Source organism: Camelus bactrianus, chromosome 10 (genome assembly GCF_048773025.1).
Source record: "Camelus bactrianus isolate YW-2024 breed Bactrian camel chromosome 10, ASM4877302v1, whole genome shotgun sequence".
NCBI classification, from domain to species: Eukaryota; Metazoa; Chordata; class Mammalia; order Artiodactyla; family Camelidae; genus Camelus; species Camelus bactrianus.
Window position 1 is genome coordinate 64,147,920 of NC_133548.1, and position 22,509 is coordinate 64,170,428.

General features: G+C 45.0%; 1 protein-coding gene across 10 annotated transcripts in view; it reads left to right on the top strand.

The window, feature by feature from the left end:
* AMOTL1 (angiomotin like 1) overlaps positions 1–22,509 on the top strand; it is a 164,264-nt gene that overhangs the window by 100,348 nt on the left and 41,407 nt on the right. For 8 of the 10 annotated variants that reach the window (XM_074372891.1, XM_074372898.1, XM_074372892.1 and 5 more), the window contains 4 exons: positions 10,909–11,200; positions 11,630–11,716; positions 18,274–18,418; positions 19,623–19,712. In XM_074372891.1, coding sequence (XP_074228992.1) covers positions 10,909–11,200; positions 11,630–11,716; positions 18,274–18,418; positions 19,623–19,712 — 614 coding nt within the window. The remainder of the gene's footprint in view (positions 1–10,908; positions 11,201–11,629; positions 11,717–18,273; positions 18,419–19,622; positions 19,713–22,509) is intronic. The other 2 variants (XM_074372894.1, XM_074372900.1) reach the window with 1 other exon arrangement.

Sequence of the window (22,509 nt, forward strand, 5' to 3'; positions counted from 1 at the left end):
TCTGACCCAACCCACCACGATGTTGAGACTTCACTGCTTTTTGCCTGGAGGTGGAAAGGTCCAAACTGCATAGAGCTTAAGAGAGAGGAGTAAGAACTTGGAGTTCTCGCCTTCATTACTGACTCCCCATGGCTTACAGATTCTCTCACCTGCTCTGATCTGCCGCAGATGGGGGTGTGGGGTGGGTCATGGGCTCCTTTCATGGGAAACTCCGTGGAGAGCCACCCGTCAAGGTCACCTTGACCTGCCCACCTTGGCCCTTTTCATGAGTGAGCTCGCGGGGCTGGGGAGGTGGGGGGACCAGGGCGACCACACCCCACTGAGGTAGCCAGTGGGGACCTCCAGGACACACGAGCCCGCCCTGGATAAAGGCTCTGGGCTTGTTCCTGTGCCATTTCCTTTTCCTGCATCCTGAAAGTGGAAATGGATACACATGAGGACAAGGTGAGAACTGGACAGGTCGTTCTGTGGAGAATTAGGCTTAAAAAGAATAAAAGGAAGCATCTGGATATTAACTCTGCCACACTGTGGAAACAGACCAGGTCCAGAAGTAGTGACTTGGCACAGGCTGACTGTACTGTTAATGGAAGTGAATGCAGGAAGGAATACCAGTGGATGGTCTGATTTTTATCAAAGCAGTTTGGAGTATATTAGTCAAAGGCATGCTTGTTTTCCAGAGAAATCTGTCCATATTTCTAAAAGTGGAAACTGAAGATGCTAAAAAAATTACTTAAAATATTCTACTTTATTAATACAGCCACTATTCACTTTTTTCCTGTACAAATTAATTTTTTCATGTTATAATCATAGATTATATTCAGTTTGGTATCTGCTTTTTTAAGATAATATCATATTACGAGCTTTTTTTCTGCAATGTCTAATTGTTTTCATAACCATCGTTTTTATTGCTGCTATAACATTTCATAAAGTGTATAATTTACATCGTTTTCTCTATAAATAGTGAAGTGACTATCATCATGCATATCACTTTTTTCATATTTCGGTTTATTTCTTTGGGAATCATTATTTAGAAAGGAAATCATTGGGTAAATTGTAGCAAACAGTTAATGACTTGATATCAGACAAATTTGTAAAGACATTCTAGTGCCTGTCTCACTGCCCTTGGACCAACACTAGTCATAAGTTATAAAACTTGGCTAATGTAATAGGCAGATTGTGTTAAGTTTTTATTTTAATTTGCATTTATTAGCTCAGTTAATGGGGGGGCATATATTTTACTAGTTAGATTGATTTGGTTTTGAAAATTGGCCCTTGGTGTTTTTTGTTCATATGATCTATATATTTTAATGGCTTCAGAGTAAACTAAAACCTGTTTTCCTCAACACTTGCCCTGATTTTCCTGTTTCTAGAACTCTGTCCCCTCCCTCAGCAGGTAACGGAGCAGAGGCACGGGTGGCAGCAGCAGGATTAAGCCTTCAAGTGCCCACCGTGCGCCAGGCACGGGTGGCTCACCTGCCTTCATATTCACAACAGTTCTAGGGGTGGGGACTGTTAATAGCCCCACTGATGATGTGGGATCTATGCTGTGATAAAAACAGGCTCAGAGGGAGAGGTGAAAAGTCCCGGGCACCAGCTCGGACATGTGGCCTCTCCCCTGAGTGCAAGCACTCGACCACTGTCAGAGGTTTCAGGTGTTCTTCAGTGTCACTTAGCAGAGACTTTCTAATCAGATTTTTACATCACCCTGATGTCCAGCCCACGCTCTGCCCACCTGGTTTTTTCGGGAGGACCAGGATACGCTTTCTCTCCAGCGATCTCGGAAGACTTGGGAGCAGACTGGAGCCTGTTGACGGCTGTAGGCTGCAAGCTGTGGTCTGCCTGTGGTTTGCCGTCATTTGGAGGTCGGGGACCGGGGCGGAGCTGTTTGTTTGCTTTAGCCTGTTTTTAGCAGAAGGTGGCAGGGATGGAAGATGATAAGTGCTATTTGAATGATTTGGATGGTTTTTTTATGTTTCAGGCAGGATCAGCTTGGGAAAAAGACTGAAAACGACTCCTGTTAGTGAAAGGAGCACTCTCTTTCTGCCTTTGCTTCTTTTGCCCTTTTTCTTGGCTGAATCTTGCCTGTTCAGCACAGGGGGTTTGATTTACTAGCTTCCCAGAAGCAGAGAAGAGTGGTAACTGTGTATTAATACTTATTCATCTATGAATGTATTAGTTTTATTCTTGGCATAGAGATAGATACTTCATGAAAGTGCAGAATGGTGGGGTTTGACCCAGCCCTTCTGTCCTGGGCTGAAACGAGCATCTTCCGATAAGATGACGTCAGAGCCAGCGGTGCTGTGGGTCCCCTTCCACAGAGCAAGCTTGCGCCTCTTCTTCCCAGGCCAGCCATCACCACCATCCTTCCCATCAAAGCAGGGGCTGCTCGCAGTTTCCTGCATTAACGGAGGGAACCTGTGATGTGACCAGTCTCCCAAATCCCTCATGTTATCCTTAAAAAAAAAAATGCACTGTGTGTTTTGCCCTAGAAAAACCTTCTGCTTTGGTTTTATTTAGCATAGAGTCAAAGTTACTGACATTCTCTGGGAACAGAACAGAAGACAGTGCAGGGAGGAGGCGGGGAGCAAAGCGGACACAGGTCAGGAGCACATGTGGCAAATTAGAGAGAGACCTCCTCTCCCCAGGAACCCACGTCGGGGCAGCAGTGCAGCCCGAGTGCAGTTTACATCATGAATGAACCTAAAGGGACCTGCTGAGGAGCAGGTCTTTTTCTGGGTGGGCGTGAGGTTTAGAATGTACTGTAGCACAAGAAAGGATGTTTGGTGATCCCCCGTCTTACTTTGAGCTGGAAATGGCTGAAGGAGGAACGAGAATTTTCGGAGTGTGTTTCCAAAGTGGTGACTTGCAGTGTAGACAGTTAGGAAAATGAATTGCTAGGTGGGGCCAAAAGGTGAGCCAGACCCAAGGCTATTGGATTAACAACTATGTGTTGCCCTTAACAAAAATGAGGCCAGGGAGCCCTATTTAATTTCCACCAGCTAAACATATGTTTTGAATGTCAGCATTAGAACTCATGGGTTTCTACAGTTTTTAAGCTGAATTATAGCTGGATGAGCCAAGTAAAGTGCCCTGTTTATGGTGAGAAGCAGCTCTGCGGTATGGGAATTTCAAAGGCTCGGCTCAAGTTCAGGCTACTTTCTCAGGGAATCTAGCACAATTCCAGCTGTAACGCATTAGATGAGTGGCTTCCCCAAGCAGGAGGATTATCCATCTCCATCTGCACAGCAGTGATTCTGATCTTAATTTACCCAAGAGTCTAGTCTCAATGTGAACATTGATGAGTCTTGTGTTTCTGCAAACCAGAGGGGTCCAGGGGGGAAGGCTGTGGGTTTGGGGAAAGATTTGAGGGGTTTTGAGTCCTGGTTCTTCTACTTTGTAGCCAATTGCGTAAGTTCTCAGAGCCTCGTTTTTCTTATTTGCAACTTGTTACAGCTGATTTTTCTGAAAACCAGCTGATTTTCTTCCTTACATGGATGAAACATGTTCATTGTAGAAAATCTAGAAATAACTCCCACATCTGCCACCCACCAAGAAAAGAAAAGGAAAACAGAAATTACCTGTAGTCCCATTATCCAGAGACAACCACCGTTAAATGCCCTGTTCACTGTGTTGCTTTGAAGTCAGGAGATTATAAGTTTGAGATTTGCAAATGTTAGTCACTGTACATAAAAATAGATTAGAAAAACAGATTTCTTCTATATAGCACAGAGAGCTATATTCAATGCCTTGTAATAACCTTTAATGAAAAAGAATATGAAAACAAATATATGTATGTATACGTATGACTGGGACATTGTGCTGTACACCAGAAATTGACACATTGTAACCGAATATACTTCAGTTAAAAAAATACTGTAAGTTGGAAAGCTGTATGTAAATATGAGGTATTTTTACTGAGTGAGAAGTCTTAAAATTTGAACTTCACAGCCAAGAAACCTTTTATTATTTCATTTCATCTGAAAATTCTTTTATTTCATTGTTTACTTTCTCTGATTATTACATGAACAGTGGCTTCTTTTTGCTTACCTTGATTTTCTCATGTTTCTATCATGTACATATATTGCTTAGATAATGGAATTTTTATAGTAGCCATACATGTTTATGTTAAATTTACATAAAAACAGAAAAATATGAAGAGTGGAAAAGAATCCATAACTTCATCACCGGAGAGAGTCATCCTGACATTTTGTCATAGTTCCTTCCAGTCATTTTTTCTACATGTTTTTTACTCCAGTGAAATCCTAGTATGTCTCAGAAGTTGAGAATTTAAAAGAATCGTTGCTTAGAGGCTCAGTAAACTCTTGTTTTACTGAACTGTCAATGTTGATAAATTGAAAAAAAGTTGTTTTGATTTATTTCTCTACTAATAAGTTTGCTTTGGAAAATGCAAGCTGTTTGCATTTTCTCTTTTGAATTACTTGAGCACATCCTTTATCTGTTTATCCATTGATGTTTCTTTTCCTGTCGTGTTTTGGAAAATTTTTGCCAGTTACACAAACCGTATTTTTAAAATGTTAGAATGCTGGCCTAATTGTAGATAAACAGATTGTTTGATATATTGAATATAGCTTGCTGGTCACCACTGATGCTTGGGGGTCTGGGGGCAATAGAGTGAGCACTGCTGGTCTGTTCGCATGAATTGCCCTGATGCTTGCTGAATTCTGCAATTGTCTCGAAAATGAGGCCTTTTGGTGTCCGTGCAGTATGGACTAGAGCAGAGCTGTCCAACAGAAATATAACAGAAATATAAAAATTTTCTAAGAGCCACAATTTTAAAAAGTTGAAAGAAACAGGTGACATTAATTTAAAAACATGTTTTATTTAACTCATTTCAAACATGTTTTTAAAATCTTTATTTTTTTATTGAAGTGTAGTCGATTTACAGTGTTAGTTTCAGGTGTACAGCAAAGTGATTCTTTATACTATATATACAGATTCTTTCCCATTTCAGCTCATTGCAAGAAATTGAATATATTCTCAATACTATACAGTAGATCCTTGTTGTTTACGTATTTTATATATAGTAATGTGAATCTCTTAATCCCAAACTTCTAATCTTTCCGCCACCTAAAAACATAGTTTTAAAATACATGTTTTAGTCAACCCGTTATATCCAAAATATTGTCATCACAACAGGTAATCAACGTAAGAAACCATTAATGAGATATTTTACAATTTTTGTACTAAGTCTGCAGATTTTGCTCTGCATCGCATACTCACTGCACATCTCAGTTCAGACAAGCCGCATCTCAGGTGTCCAGTAGCCACACGTGGTCGTGGCTGCTGCTCTAGACAGCACAGGTCCAGAAGGAAGTGAGGATCTGTGTTCAAGAGACAGTTCCCTGACATATACGAGCATCACCTTGACACTAGGGTCTTGTGCATCACATTGCAGCAAAACGTTTCAGAAGTAGAGGATCCTATGGTGTTGGCATTTGCTTTGATTCCTCACTGAGGCTTTAGTATTAGGGACAGTGATTCTTACACATAGTGTTGGAGGAGGAAGGGACAGCCATGGGCGCGTTTCTCCCTTGCTTTCTTCTAACCCTGTTAGTGGTGTGTGATGATAACAGAGGCCATCAGTTATTAAGTACTTTCCTAACAGTAGGCAGTAGGTTCAATGCTTTCTATGCATTATCTCAGTTAATTCAGTTAATTCTCATAACAACTTTGTGACATGGGTACTATTCTTATCACCATTTAAAGGTGAAGAAGTTAAAAACTTGCCCATGGTCACATGGCTAGAGGGAAGCAGAAGCAGAGAAAAGAGACCCGCTATGAAGGAACAGTGCTCTCTGTCCCCGCACGGCGCCGTAGCCCTGGTGTGGCAGGAGCACACGGGGTCAGGCTGCCAGCTCCTGGCCTATCATTTTGCTTTGTAAAGACTCAGATCTCTGGTTCCTGAATCCTCTGAGCCTTAGTTTGCATACTTTAAAAATAGGATAATAGTATATGGTTATGAGAGCAGTGAATGCCCAAGCTTGTGAGAACGAAATGACAGTGGCTGTAAAGTGCTATTCGTGGCCCATTTAGGACGGTGTAAACACATAGGTCTCACTAAGCTTGTTTGTGAAGGCTTGTTGTTCGCAGAGAGAGGCGAATGGACGGTTGGTTGGCTGTAACCAATGACCTCGTTTCCCCAATCCAAATAGCATTGTCACTCTAGCGTTGAGCTGCGTTTTGTGACCTCCCAATACATGAGAAAGGCAGTGGCTATGCGATTATATTGGCAGTGTCATGGTTTGAGTTTCTGCCTGTATTACCCAGCACAAATCTAAATACCAGCGGTCTCTTCGTTAGTAATACAATGTTGAAGACTGAGCCACCGTTGGAAAGCGTGTCAAGAGTATATGGTGTAAGTAGGACTTGCTCTTGGGCTCAGGGGCCAAATCAATTGACAAACATTTATTGGGGGCCAACTTAGTACAAGGCATAATTTCCTACCCTCAAAAAACATGCGTGCTAATCATTAGAGTAGGAAACACATGTGTGAACAATTAAATAATATATTTAAATAAAATATAATATTAAAAATAGGTGTGTGTATATATATATATATATATTTTTTTTTAGGAAAAAAAGGGTTCATTCGTTTATCCTTCCAAACTGAACAACAGTACACATTACTGAAAAACACAAATGCATTTTATATTGCTCACTATTTTTTAAATAAATATAATTCAGATATTAAGGGAAAGAACTGCTCATCACATGAATGCATTGCAGAAATCAAAAATAACTTACCACACAAAATAAATTAAAACATTAAATATTAACCTTTTCAGTGCAACACACACAGATGTCAGAGTAATAAGCTCTAAAAAAAAAAAGCATCAGGTTTGTTATAATAAAGATAACGGAAAATTGAACACCAGTAAATTATTACACTAGAAAGAGGGGTTGTTTTCTGTGTTAGGGGCTGTGGGATGCAGATGACAATAGTTATAGTCATGGTGACAATAGCTAATACTTGTCCAGAGCTTAATTTGTGCCCGGCTTTATACATGTTAACTCTGTAAATCCTTGCACAGTGAGCTGAGTGGCCTGCAGTCCCAGGAAACCGAGACACCTGATGTCGAATAACCGAGCTGTGCCGTCACATTCTAACAGCGGAAAGAGGCTCACTAGTGCACAACTGTAGCTTAGAATTCTCTTCACAGCTAGTTTCTCAATAAATGTTGGTTCCCATCCCCTCGTTTTCCCTTTTCTGTGTGTCCCCATTACTAGGATGGGTTTACCCTGCTGATACCTGATCAGTAGCGTTATCTTTGTGGCACTGGTACGATCGTGCGTGAAATTTTCCTGTCCCCTTCCTTTACGCTCAGCCAGATCCGCCTTGTACAGACCTCCGAGCCCACAGCCCCAGTGGGCTGAGCAGCGGAGCCCAGGGACAGAGGTTTGCTCTTCTGCCTGCTCTTCGTCCGTTGTAATCTGATGCTGCTTGAATGTGTGACTGAGTTATTTTGTGAGACCAATGTTCTCTGTTGATTAAAAGATTTCCCATTTTGAAAAACCCTTTCTTTCTGTCCCTGAGCTTGGCAAACACCCTTTTCCTGCCTGGCCACTCAGGTGACTAGTCACTGTCATGGATGACTTAGGCTGGCATTAAGAAAACACTTCCTTTTTGTTCTGTAACAGAAAAAGATGACCCGGAAGATAAGCCCATCATTGACCATTAAGTCGGTTCCAAATCCCAGAGCCCAAGAAATGTTAAATGGTAGAAGCCCTAGTCTGAAGCTGCCTGGGTCAGAGGCAAGCCTGATGCTTCATCTGTGCTCAACCCTTGGGAGCCATTTGCGATGCCCAACTTTCACCCCAGATTACAGGAACTCCCATCAGGCAGGCATGGACCCAAAAAACCACACATCTGTTACTGAGTTAAGTGCATTCCTACCACCTGGCTAAATCCTATGGTGCATTTTTCATGGAAAGAGGTTACCTTGGCAAGATACAAAAAACCACAAATTACACCACCTCGATTCAAAGGCTGACACCCATTCCCACCTTGGTCCTCTCGCCCCACTTCACCCAACACAAAGAACAAGCATGGTGTCTCTCTTGGGCATCATGAATGGCACCCAAGGGTTGGACCTCGTACACCCAGACCTCCTCATACGCACGGGATGACATAGTCACATGCACTTCAGTGTGGAAGGCGCTCAGATTTCTCAGAATGCAGAAACATTTTCTTTCTAGTGAGATGGCCAGAGAGTTGTGTAAGAGGCGTGGAGAGGGAGGGAGAGGGGAGGGTTTATATCTCCCCACTGACCGCATTCCTTTCTGAAATCCGAGGCACTGTCCTTTGAAGCTCACTTAAGGAATAAAGAGCCACATTGAGCTCCAGGGTTCTGTACCTTGATTCGGGGGCCTTAGGGCCCAGCTACTTTGACATGAACTGGACGGAGCACCCAGATGGAAGGCGTAAGGAGATGGAGTTGGGAACGCTCTCCTGAGCCCCAGTGGAGTGCTCTGATGCTGGTGACCAAGGCAGGGCCTCTGGTGGGATCTGCTGGGTCTATTCTGAGGTCCTCTTTATGAATATCTGCATCTCCATGTAGGGAGGGCTGAGGGGACCTTTGTCAAATTTCCTTCTCCGGTTTGCTATTGAGCTGCCAGGAGTTATCGTTCAGAGAAATCCTGGCTGTAAGAAATGCTTAAAAATGAGAGCTATGGAGGCCAACAGGGTCCAGAAACATTCCAGCAAGTGTACTTACAAGGAAACGTAAGGCCAGATGACCTCCCAGGATAAGAGGGGTAGTTCTGAGCTTCGGCTGTGGCTGGCCGCAAGTAACGGGAGGGGACGGAGGAGACTGTTAATGGAGTGGAAATCGCTGGGTCTCCAGAGGACTCAGCCCGTGGATGCCAGATGTTGATTTGGTGGGTCGCTGGTAACTCTTAGCACCCCAGTTCCCAGACTGAGATGTAAAGGTTGTGAAGGGATCAACAAGAAAACTAATTTCCGGCAAGGAGGGTATAGCTCAGTGGTAGAGCACGTGCTTAGCATGCACGGGGTCGTAGGTTCAATCCCCAGTACCTCTGTTCAAAAATAAATAAATAAATAAACTTAATTAAAAAATAAATAAATCAACCTAATTAAAAAAGAAAGAAAAGAAAACTAGTTTCCATGAGTCTCTGCAGAAGAGCAGCGCTGTGGTTGGAGAGCCGGATGTCTTTGCTGTTCACGCCTGTAGAAGCTGTTAGGAGCCCTTGGCTTAGGCTGAAAGAAAACAGAGTGATTCTTGTGAAACAGGTTAGCAGACTGGTGAGGAGAGGATCGTTCGGGAGGGGAGGCAGGAGATGGAGACGCATGCTTTCGAATCTAGCAGCTAGTGCCCAGAATTTGAACCATCAAGGGACACCTCTCTATGTTCTTTTTAACGTGGCTACAATCAGACTCACCATCCTCAGACCTTCAGCAAACCAAAACACAAAACATCTGTTCCTTTCCCAAGACTTTCCCAGTTCATTAAATGCTACCCCTGCCCACTTGTGTAGAGCGTGAAATCTAGGAGTGATTTAAAATTTTTGCTCACTTTTTCTTTCCCCACCTACGATGTACATTAAATACCCCTGATCCATCTCCTGTTTCTCTTCTGCTACAACCCTGTGAGCCTCCGTCAGTTCTCACCTAGACCACACCTAGTCCTCCTCGCTGGACACTGTTGGTTCGTTCTTTCTTCCTTCCTTTGTTTTTCCTCTCTTTAACTGAAGTATAGTTGATTTACAATGTTGTTTTAGTTTCTGGTGTACAGTATAGTGATTCAGTTATACATGTTCTGTATGTATTCTTTTTCACTACAGGTTATTAAAAGATATTGACTATAGTTCCCCACGCTATACAGTAGGACATTGTTGTTTATCTATTTTATATACAGTAGTGTGTATCTGCTAATCCCAGAGTCCTAATTTATCCCTCGCCTCTCCTTTCCCCCTTGGTAACCATACGTTTTTTTTTTTTTATGTCCGTGAGTCTGTTTCTATTTTTTAAATAAGTTCATTTGTGTTGTTTTTTAGATTCCACACATAAGTGATACCATGTGATATTTGTCTTTTTCTGCCTGACTTGCTTCACTTAGTATGATAACCTCTAGGTCCATCCATGTTGCTGCAAATGACGTTATTTCATTTTTTTTTTCTTTTTTTGTGGCTGAATGGTACCTTTGGTCCATCCTTGCCTCTGTACATCACATCTGCACACCACCCAGAGTGGAGGCAGCTTCTCCACTGGCTTCCCTTTGCACCCTCAGGGAAAGCCTGGCCTTGGCTTACGTCCTGTGCCCGTCCCGCTGGCCCTACCCTGTGCTGCTCTGGCTGCCTGTGCTTGACTTGCTTTCTTCCACTCGGTCTGCCCCTGCTGAGTCCTGCCTTAGGTCTCGCTCACAGCCTTCTACCTGGAATACGCCTTTTCCCACTTTTCTCCCCGCTGCCCCCAACCACTTTTCCCTCCTCATCTGTCGTTCAGACTTGAGCTCAAGCGTCTGCTTCTCAGAGAGCCTTTCCCTGCCCTTTCAGTGGGAACCAGCCTCCGCGTCCTTCCCTGTCATTGTCCCATCACTCTTCCTTATTCTCCAGGGAGGGCTCCTTACTTTTCAGTACCTGGCTTTGCTTGTTTATCATTGGGTGGCACACCGGTCTCTCTCCCCGAGAACGTCGGCTTCACGAGAGCAGGGACCTTGTCTGTCTAGGCCCAAGCAGCGCTGATTCAGAGGGAGAGCACGTTAAATATCTGTGGAGTGGAGGACTGAAGCTGCATCACTCAGACAGCTTGGAATATGCGTGGTGATGACCCCTGGCAGTGGAAGCCATCCACGGTGCCCGCATTGTTGGGCTTCCGTCCTCTTCCCCGTCACCCTGGGCTCTGACGGCCGGTCTTCCGTTCCCTTGCAGCCGCCCGTGCCAGCTTCCTTTCCCGTCTACGGTGCAGCAGCACAGCCCGATGTCCTCCCAGAACTCCTCCGTCAGCGGACCGCTGCACTCGGTGTCCCTGCCACTTCCGCCCGCGATGACCCTGGCCGCCCCGCAGCCCCCGCCCGCCGCCTCCCCCAGCCAGCAGCTTGGTCCGGATGCGTTTGCGATTGTGGAGCGAGCCCAGCAGATGGTGGAGATCCTGACGGAGGAGAACCGGGTGCTGCACCAGGAGCTTCAGGGTTACTATGACAATGCCGACAAGCTCCACAAGGTACGAGACTTCCTGAGGGGAGGGGAAGGAGAGGATACTCTGGAAAGGACACAGTTCCTCACCTGCTCATGAGGGGTGGACTCACTGACTCCCTTGCCAACGTTTAACTAGATCCCGTTTTATGCCAGGCACTGTGCAAGGCTTCAGGGAGACAAAAATAAACATGCCACAGCGCCTGCTTCAGAGGAACTTACAGTCAAATGGGGGAGAGTGGCCTAAGCTAAACCTGCAGTGGAGCGTCTAGGGGGTGCCGGGGGTGCAGCAGAGGTGGCCTCGGACCTGAGACTCAGAGGCTAAGTAGCATTTCCCCAGATGGACAGCGTGGAAGAGGGAACACTGAGAGTAACCCAGAGTTGAGAGAGACAGGTTTTGCCTTTAAATCTGGAATCTCAGACAGGAACCTTGTGACTGCCATGTTTGTTTCATCAGCTGGTCTCTGCAGAAAGCAGCGATGTCTCAGCACGGAGGGCCGAGGACGAGTTACTGCGTGCTCTCCTCCTGCTTGTGACTTACCAGGTGGGGAGATGCTGCGTAATTCCAGCCTGGGTCATGATCGTGGGAATGTTAGCATTTTCGGCAGCCCTTCATTCTCAGGGCTTTATGCTGAAAGCCAAAATCAACAGGAAAACATTCAGCGAGGGTGAACTGTTCTGGGCAGTGATTTCGTGATGAGCCACATGTCAGCACCTGAAATGCTGCAGGTAGAAATGATGAGATGAGGGGGGCAAAAATCTTAGGATGTTTGGGGGCAGCAGAGCCGCAGGGCACTTGAGTTTCCTTTCTGGAGGTGAGGAGGCATGTGAGGTAGGAGTCATCTCATAGGAGTCTAGGTGCCTGCTCTGTCTTGGGCAGTCAAGGGCTTTGGTAAAGAGGAAGGGTAGGAGTGGAAACTCAGCTGACTACGGAAGCATTGCCATTTGGCTCCGTCCGACAGGATGTGCTTCTGGCTGGCCCACCTGTTCACTATTCAGTGTTGATCTCTCAGGTGAAGCCTGGCCTTTCTGCTGTCTGGAATGTCAGAGCAGTTGGCTCCTCTGATTTCCTGAGGGCTGGCAGCAAATGGCTGGTAGTGATGGGTTGGAAGCCGCAGTCTTTCACGGACAGGATCTGCCTCAACTGAGGGGGTCTGGAGCTCCCTGATGGCAAGACCAGGCTTGACCCCAAGAGATCTGGCTGCCTTTCTTAGAGGAGAACAAATGAGAGCCAGGAACCAATAGGTTGCCTGAGGATGGTGGCGGCCTTGCTCCTGGCCCCAGTCGCACCCTTAAAAGTTGGGAAACACGTGCTGTCTCCTGGTCTTGTCTGTAAGTCACTGTTCAGGCCCCAGCTTGCCTCTGACATCTCCTGGGGCAGCAGCTTTTCTGGTACAGCCTGAAAGTTGGGAAGGGCCAACTCAGCACTTCCTGGAAAATCAGTGATTTCTTCTTCTCCTTGAAAAACTCAGTGGCAGACGCATCCAGGAGCTGTGCAGAGCTGCCTGAGGGCAGAGTTGGTTCTCGGTCTTCCCTGTGGATGTTTTTCAACAGTTACAAAGAGGCTGCAGAAATTGGAAGGTCTTATTCTTCACTGACTGTCTTTATTAAAATACACTTTTTACTGGCCTGTAATATACATCCCCCTTCTTGGTGTTGTGTTGATGTCCATTTCTACTTTGAAAAACAGAATCAGCCTCCCAGTGATAAGTTCCCTCCACGGGGGGTGATTTTTCAACTTGGTGGCTGCAAGGATTTTGGTGACTTCTGAAAAAGGAGAAAAATCAAGAGCTGTGTCCTTCCTGGGATCCAGAACTCCTTCAGGCCCTTGAATATTTTGAATGGTTCTCTAAATATTACATTTCATTTGTCTGTCGTATGTCAAACTGGAATTGTCAATTTGAAAACTCAAGATCCTTTTTTTTTTTATTGAAGTATAGTTGTTTTACAATGTTGTGTTAATTTCTGGTGTACAGCATAGTGATTCAGTTATACATGTTTTTATATACATATATTCCTTTTCATATTCTTTTTCATTATAGGTTATTACAAGCTGCTGAATATGATTCCCTGTGCTCCACAGCAGGACCTTGTTTATCTATTTTAAATGTAGTAGTTTGTATCTGCTAATCCCAGACTTTTAATTTATTCCCTCCTTTCCCCTTTGGTGACCATAAGTTTGTGTTCTATGTCTGAGAGTCTGTGAAAACTCAGAATTTGATGGCTACGTGCCATATTCGTCACTAGTTCCATAGCTCTTCTGAACAATCAGGACCCAGAGACAGAAGAGCGGCATGAAATCTGTGACTTAGCACTTCCAGGCTTGTGTTCCGAGGCATCGTGGTCCCGGGCCTTCCCTCGGCGCCCACCTCACTGCCCCATTGTGTCTCAGCGGCTGTTTATTTAAGCCTCGGGTCTGGGGAGGGGATTGTCGGAGGAGGTGACTTGACTCATCGGTGACAATGACCCCCGCTTTGGGGGAGCCACACACGGGGCTGGCTTGTGCCGGCAGGAACATCCCATCTGGAATCTCTCCTCATAGCCCTGGGAGCATCACGGAGCTTCATGGTCAGGGCAGAACCAAAAATAGATGGATTTTTAATTGCGGGCCTTAGCCTGTGCACGCTGTGCCAGGGACACAGCAGGAAATGGCAACTGAACTCAGCTGCCAGAGCACTGCCTAGAAATGAAGTCCCTGTTTCCAGAGCGGCCCAAGGTGGTGATTATCCCTGTTAGTGCTGGAATGATGGCCAGGGACCCCCAGAAAGAGCAGTGGTTTTTCATCATTTCCTTTTGGCCATTTTGCTGCTTTTTCCTCCCAGTTTCCCTGAAACATAATTAATGGACAGGAGTTCTAGCAGGACCAGACTGTGGGCTGTTGAGTGCATTGGCCTCAGAAGCCATCAGGGCTTAGACTGGCCGTTGGAGGGGAGAGGGCCACACATTTATGGTTCCCCAGGCTTGGCTTTAGCGAAGACCCTCTTTTGTTGCGAACAGCGGTGGCTGTGATTGGGCATTCTGTGGCTCGGATGGCAGGCCTGTCTCCGATCCTGTGGGTCCCTGACCTGTGATGCGAAGGGAACACTCTGGTGTCCCAGATCTGGGAGAGGCTGAGGTTTCCTCTGCCCATTTGCTTCACGGCGGCAGCGCTGTGTATGGCTCTCCACTCTGCTCAGAGCTGTTTCTGGGCCAGAGCACGCTTCCCTGAGAGATTTCAGGGGCTCTTGTGGCCTGGCCTAAGAGCTCCTGACACGTAGGCTGGAAGGGAGGATGGGAGCCTTGAAGGCAAACCCGGGTCCTCTTCCTACGACCATAACTCAGTCTCTGAACTGGCCCAGATGGTTTTTATATCAAAGCCAGCCTATCCCATCTCCCTTCACCTCTGACCCACATCAGGGGGACTTAGGGTGTCCTGGACCCGGGGATATGGAGAAAAGGGTGTGGTCCGAAACCATTCAGCTGTGGACTTCAAATTCTTAAACTGATTCTAGCCCAGGCTTCCACCCCTTAGGAGCCCTCGCCTAGTGTGTCTGAAAGGAGGTTGTTTCTTTTTTGCTTGAATGCTGCCAGGGAAGAGAAGCTCACTGCTGGGCAGACTTCTGGAAAAGGTAGTCAGGAAGTAAATGTCAAGTAAATTTCAAGACTGACTCGTCGGGCGGTGCTTTTGTCCTGAGGAGGGCACAGGTCTAAGGCTTTTGGGGCTATTTCTGCCCTCAAGGAGTTGACAGTCAAATCAGAGACACAAAGTGCATCCGAATTCCGGTCAGATGAACACAGCAGATGAAGTACTATGAAATCAGGTGGAGGAAAGTTCCTTCAAGTGGCCCGGCTGAGGAAGGCTTCCTGGCTGTCCTGGGCTTGAAGCATGAGCACCGTCTCCCGGTGGGCACCTCAGGGTGCTCTCGGCTTCCTTGGTGATGCCTTGAAGCCTTCGATCTTGATGGGCGCTGTCCCTGCCACGTGCCCATCTGTCCGAAAATAAAGGCCACCTTTTTACAGATGAAATGTGCAGAGAAATGGTGATATGTTTTGGAGGCATCTCTTTTGAAAACAAAATTAAAAGGCAAGAACATAATTTGCGGTAGGACTGTCAGTGGGATTCAGGACATGCTGTTCTTTCTGCTGCCACATGACCAAAATAATTCATGATATCTTTGGAAGAGATCGAAAGGCCTTGTTGAAACGAGGGAACCATGGAAGAAGCAACTTTGGCATCAGGAGGCCTTTGGGAAAATCCCATGGTACCAAAAGGAGCCTTGGTAATGGTTGGAGGCCACTGAGCAGAAGTGGCCTCTTCATCCACCCCTTTTCAGATGTGTCTTGGCTCCATTGTGACCTCTGGGATGTTCACCACATTCTCTCTTCCTCTTTAAGTTTTTGGCTTCCCGGCTCCCGTGGCAGCCCCGGCTTCAGTCTCCTTCCCCACTTCTCCTGCCCCTCTTGCTCCTGCAGTATTGGTGCCCCCGTCCTTGGCCCTCTCATCTTCCATTGATTCCCTCTAAGTGGTCTCCACTTTGTGACCTCACTTGTCACTTGTACACAGTGAGACAACTGCTCTCCTGACTTTCAGACCTGTGTCTTACCTGCTAGCTGGCAATCCTCGCCCCCTTGTTCTCCAGGCACTGCAGATGTGGTACCTCCAAGACCAGACTGGTTTTCTTTCTTTGGTAAACCTGTTTCTCTTATAATCATTGATATTTTATTTTATTTTATTTTATTTTATTTTATTTTATTTTATTTTATATTTTATTGAAGTATAGTTGATTTACAACATTGTGTTAGTTTCTGGTGTACGGCATAGTTATATCAGTTATACATGCACATACATACTCTTTTCCATTATAGGTTATTACAAGGTATTGAATATAGTTCAATACTGTAGGACCTTGTTATTTATCTATTTTTCATATAGTAGTTTGTATCTGCTAATCCCAAACTCCTAATTTATCCCTCCTTCCCCCTTTCCCCTTTGGTAACCATAAATTTCTATGTGAGTCTCTCTATGTTTCGTAAATAAGTTCATTTGTCTCCTTTTTTCAAGATTCCACATACAAGTGACAGCATGTGATTATTTTTCTTTGTCTGACTTACTTCACTCAGTGTGATAATCTCTGGGTCCATCCATGTTGCTGCAAATGGTATATATCATTCTTATCCTGGTTAAGTACTATTACTCTGTCTTCTAAGCTGTGAATGTCTGTGTTGTCTTTGATTTCTTCCTCCCTTACCATCCAGACCAGTCACTGAGCCCTATGGCTTCTACTCCTCAGTGTCTTTGGGATTTGTCCTTCTGTTTGTTGTAGTTCACGCCCTTGGCATTGAACTATTCTCATTAGCTTCTCGCCTGGACTACTTTCTCTTGCCTCCTCTCCCTACGCCCACCCTGAAGCCACGTCCTTCAGTTTGATCTCTGTAAAACCTCAGGTAAGATTACGCTGCCCTCCCCCCACCGCCATTCCCCCAAGCCCTCCCATCCTCATAATTCTCTTTGCCCATAAAGCCCTTTTTTGGGCTCTCACCTCTGCCACCTGCCCCCTGCCCCCTGCTCTCATCCCTGGACCACGTGTTGGGTCAGAGACACACACTTTCCTTTGTGCCTCTGTCTTGGCTCCCACCCTGTCTTCTGCCTAGAATTCCAAAGCCCTTTGGCCTTTTCTTTTATGCTTGGCAAATTCCTGTTCATCCCTCAAGATTCATTTTAAATGGCATTTTCTCTGAAGTCCTTTTGAAAGAAATCTTTTCTTATCCCTGTAAAATTAATGGCTTTGTTTCTAGGCTGCCACCGCATTAAACCACCACACCCCTTGTCACATGGCACTAGTGTGTGTATCTGCTCACAGGCCAGCTCTGTATCTGCCTTATTTCTGTATTCTCGGCACCCAGACACATAGTAAGTGTACAAGAGGTATCTGTTAGGAGATGGAAGAGTCTCAGGAGGGACCTTCTGATCTTGGCAATTGGGGCGCAAACTGTTGGGATGCCTGGCTTCTGGTGACATAGCTCTCCTGCGGAGGAACTGGAAACACGGTGCAGGTCTCTTGGTGCCCGGAGGGGGGCGCTCACGTTCTCAGCCCTGCCGCTTTGCCGCGCCTGGTTTGCAGGCGCTCTTTACTCTTTCTCCTACACTTCTGTTACACAGCAGTAGGCATTTATTGATATCTACTTCAAAATGTGCGTTATGTTAGACTCCTGTTATGAGAGTTGCAGCTGCGTGTTACAGGTTTGTGTATGCTGTAGATTAAAGGCTCTTGCAGTTACAGCTCTCAATTTAGTGAAATACAAAAAAAAAAAGCAGTTTTATTATTTTATTCTTTTTTATGGCTGAGTTGTAGTCCAGTGTGTGTGTGTGTGTGTGTGTGTATGTGTGTACAACAACTTCTTTATCCAGTCATTTGTTGATGGACATTTAGGTTGTTTCCATGTCTTGGCTATTGTTAATAGTGTTGCCGTGAACAGTGGGGTGAATGTGTCTTTTCAAATTATAAAAAGCAGCTTTAGTCCGATGTCTTTCTGTCTTTCAACCCTCTTATATAGAGAGGTTTTCTATAGTACATTGGTTTACAATTAGATACAAATCCATTAGTCCTTTATAGAGATAATTTCATAGACAAAGGGGTAACGACGCTAAGTGATGAAGCCTGTCTTCATGTGGATTTTCTGTTCCTTTGGGGATGAGTGGGAGGGTCTCAGGAAGAACACTGTACCTGAGTCAGGAAATTTGGGTTCTAGTTGTAGTCTGTTAGTTTTCCAGTACTTTCATATTTTCCTTATGTTAACTAGGAATAACAATAATGGTTATAAATTGCCATACAGAACATAAGTGGTTTAAGTTATGTCTAAATTCACCCCTTCCTGATGTTTGTACAGAGGGACTATTACAAGGAAACATCAGATGGTCCAGGCGAGCCTCTTATTTACAGGACCCTAATACGGCCCTTGGGAGTGAAGTCAATTACGTGATTTGGTAGACAAGAAACTTAGGATGCAGGAAGGCTGCCTTGAAGATACAGCCTTCACATTTGAAATGTCCAAGGCTCAGTATAGCTAAGGCGTGGATGAGAATGTCAGAAGTCCCAATTCCATGCTGCTTCTTTGTTTCAGTTTGAAAAAGAACTTCAGAGAATCTCGGAAGCCTATGAGAGCCTGGTCAAGTCAACCACCAAGCGAGAGTCACTGGACAAGGCGATGAGAAACAAACTCGAAGGCGAGATTCGAAGACTCCATGATTTCAACAGAGACCTCCGAGGCATGTCAAGTTCATTCACATTTTCTCTACCCTAAACCCCACCCTGTGTAACTGACAGCCTGACTTCAGGTCCAAGTTGTGTTAGATAACCTTATAAATTCCAAACCCCTGGGGAAGGGGCACCAAAGAGCAGGAAGTGTTCTTTTCGCCTTGTAGGTTATAAGGTTGCAGATTGAGCCTGAGAAGCAACAGCCTCTATGCATGAGTCCTTGAAAGGGGAGTGGGGGAGGTGTGCAGCTCCTTCTTGCTTTAAAAGTACTTAACAGTGACTCGTGTCGCGAATGAGAATGTCTGAAAAGACCAATGTTGGATACACAGCACTTGCCACATCAAGCTGAGGCATTTGGTAGCATTCTTTCTTTGAAAGCCAACACTTAACATGTGCTCAGTGTAGTCTAGTAGACAGAGCTAGACATATGTCCCTCTTGGAGGAAAAAAAAGCCCACAGTTGTAAAAAGAGTAGATATATATCAACTCCCTGAAAGCTCAGGGCCCCCCTGTTGCAGAATCTTGGCAACCTCCAACACGCAGAATGAGTTGACCCATGAAATCGTGCTTCACTTTCAGTCAGCCAAGCCATTTTTTTATTTACCTCCTGTCAAAAGACTCAGTGTGCTGGGAATCTGTAGCTGGAACCTACCTTTTCTGTTACTGCAAACCCTTTTGTCTTGGGCACCATGTACACTCAGTAAAGACTCGTTAGGCTGAGTGATTTCATTGACTATATGAAAACTGACCAAATGGCATGAGCAGACCTAGAACTCACCGAGGAGAATCTTCATCCATTAGGTCTTTTTGACCTGTTTTTTGGTATGTACTTAATCGTTTTCTTTAATTTTAGAAGCTGCTGGCTAAAGCATAGGGCTGATGGTTCACGTTGGACAAGGGCTGGGTTTGAAGCCGAGGAGATTCAGCCCTTTTTGAGGACTTCAAGTCAGAGCTTGGCTGGCCTTGCAGGAGCCTGTTCTTGGCTGCCTGCACCTGGCGCACCCTTGGCATGAGATTGCACACAGGCACCGCGGAGCATCTGAAGATTTTTCTTTTGATGTTTTGCAACAGATTGTTCCTCCCCAAGAGGTGTTCAATTTGGGGCTCCTGCCCAGGCATTTCTTCCTACCCAGCTCTCAGCACCCAGGTCATTCCTCGATTGGAGGATGAATTCGATGCACACGCATTTCTCTGTAACCATTTCCTCTCTGCACAGATCGCCTGGAGACAGCCAACAGGCAGCTGTCCAGCAGGGAGTACGAAGGGCATGAAGACAGAGCGGCCGAGGGGCTCTACGCTTCCCAGAGTGAGTCTCCACAGCTATCTTCCCCAACTTGGTATTTTTAAAAATCGAGGGCCTGACAAAAGAACCCTGTTAGTTTTAAGTAAGTTCTGTGCTGCTTGTTTTTCACTTGTTAATTTAGCATCTAAGCTGTTGAGTCACAGATGAGACCCTCCTATATCTACCGAAAACAAAGCCAAGGTTGATGCGTATTTCAGTCATGTTTATTCTGACCTTCTGACCTCCAGTTTCTGTTTCACTATAATACCCTCCAAGGAATAGCGACGTTGCAGAGTTTCCTGGCACTCACTGCTGGAAGGAAGGCACAATTCCTTTTCTCTGTGGAGAGGGAAGGAGGCCTGCGGTGGGATTTGCTCCTTTGTCATGTTTTGTGCTCACCTAGGTTGGGCAATTTGGGGCTGGCTGCCCCAGCAGCGTGAAGCCACCTAAATGACCACATCACATGTCTCAATATGTGATGCTCTCTTGCAAAACCACTGAACCCATTTCAGCCAGGAGTAAGATGGCTTCCTGTGCTTCTAGATGTATCATGAGAATATTCTACTTCACCAGAGACAAATGATAGGAGCAAATAAGTTTGGAGAAACTGTGGATTAAGGTTCAGATTTCTGCAAATTCATTGTACAAGTCAGAAATGTAAGAATCTCACTGTCTCTTTTTTGGAAACTGTTTAGAAAATTGAATTCATTTCTTTATCATAATTCTCAACAACATTGTGAGTTAAGTGCCCACAAACTAAAGACAGTTTGAACAACAAAAAGTCGTATGTTTGGACACTGGCCATTCGTTGTAGAATGGTGCTATTCTGACCTTTGGGACCCTCAGTACAGCTCTACATTTTCAAGGCTGGGAAATAATCAGTTAAATTTTCCAATTTCCAATACTGTTCATTGAGGGTAAGCTCTTTTGTTTTTCTCAAATTTACTCATGATCGTGCTCCAGTATGAGTCTCAGCTTTATGTTTTAAATTCTGTTCTGGCAAATAGGTACTAATACAGTCTAGGGCTTTTGTATCAGATTTCTTTGCAGTCTTGCGGTAGGGGAATTGGCCTGTGCCCCAGACTCACATACAAAGCTATGTAAGCATTTTGAGTTATTCAGTTTCCTAACAAAATTTATTTCTTCTTCTGAGTGGAGTAGATTTACCATTTATGTGAGCTTTCATTGGGAAAATGAGTCATCTGGACTTAGGATTTTGACACCTTACTTCTGGGTGACCGTATGCCTTGGTAGAGTGAGTATTTTTGTGGGAGTTATGTCAGTGATTTATGCTCCTGATACTCTGCCTTCTTTTCAGGGGATATTATTTTGTCATTTAGTTCAGGTCAGAATGGAAAAGTTAGTGAGTTTCATCTGATGGGCACTTGCTCTAGCCTCCCAGCCCAGGGATGGAATAATAGGCTTTGGTGTTGTGTGAGTTCAGAAATGTTCCCGAAGACTTTAACCTTCTGGCTCAAAGCTAAAACATCAATAATGCAGACAAAGAGGCCCTTCCAGCTTTGCAGGGAATGATTTGTTCTGTGCAAACACCCTCCGCTGTGTTCCAAAGGCATAAACAAGAGTGTCCCGGGGCATTTTTCAGCTGCCGAAAGGTGCCTCAGTGTTGACGTGTGATGTAATTGCGTCTCGGCAGGGCATTTGATGTGGGTTTGCTAACAGTGATATCTAACCAATTTTTCAATACTTAGTCTTTGCAGGACGCATTGTGCCTTTCTCACAGCTTTATAATTGTTTGCATTAGCTTTTCCCCTCCTGGTGTAGCCAAGAGATGGACTTGAGATATTATTTCAAATTTTCAGATAGATTTTTTTCTTAGTGAGTTGGAAGAACTCTTTGTATATGAAGGAAATTAGCATGTGCCCTGCCATATATAGTGCAGATATTTTTTCCAGTTGGTTTTTTTTTATCTTTACATATAGTGTCCTTTATCTTACAGAAGATTTTTTTTTTGATGTGATTCTATTTATGTCTTTAAGTTGTATGTCATATTTAGAAATGCTTTTTCCATTCCAAGATTATAAACATATTCACCTATAAATTTCTTTATTATGTTTGTGATTTCATTGTTTGCAGGGCTTATATTTTAGAAGCTAGCTGGGGAGGCACAGTAGAAGAGAACTTCATGAGGGATTAACCTAGAGGCCAGGAGGCTAGTTGACAGATATTTTAGTATCCGGGCAAGAGAAGTCGAGGTCCTGAACTAAGACGGAAGTAGTAATGGAGGGTAGGGGACAGATAAGCAAGTGACAGATTAGTAGGGCTTGGTGACCAATGGAATGAATAATGACAGTGAGACACAGAGAAGAGTGTGACTAGATGTAGGGGCCCCCTTTACCAATACAAAGCAGGAGGAGACGGAGGAGTTGCCATTAGATAACGTGTTAAGGCTTGAGTGTGCTGAGTCATCTCACTCTGCTGCCCGGAGCTGAGTGAGCACGTTTAACAAAGGTGCAGATGTACCCAGACAGGGCTTTCGTCTTAGCACATGGGCGCAGAATAGGAGGCGTGAATTACTCTCTCGACAGTTACTGATGTGTTCCATCATCTGTATAGTCCTCTGTAAACTATTCTCAGAAGACTTTGCAAATGCCTAGTGATCATCATTATGAACACTGCACACTCCAGAGGAAGCCATGCTTTTCAGATGAATCTTTTGAGATGTCCACCACCCGGCCAAGAGACAGGCAAGCCTGACTGCGTAGCAAATAGTAGTGACTTCTCTGGATCATGCGTGCCAGGGGCTCGGGCTAAGCTGGGAAGCCCCCGACAACCACCTTGGCCAATGGAAAAGTTAGAGGGA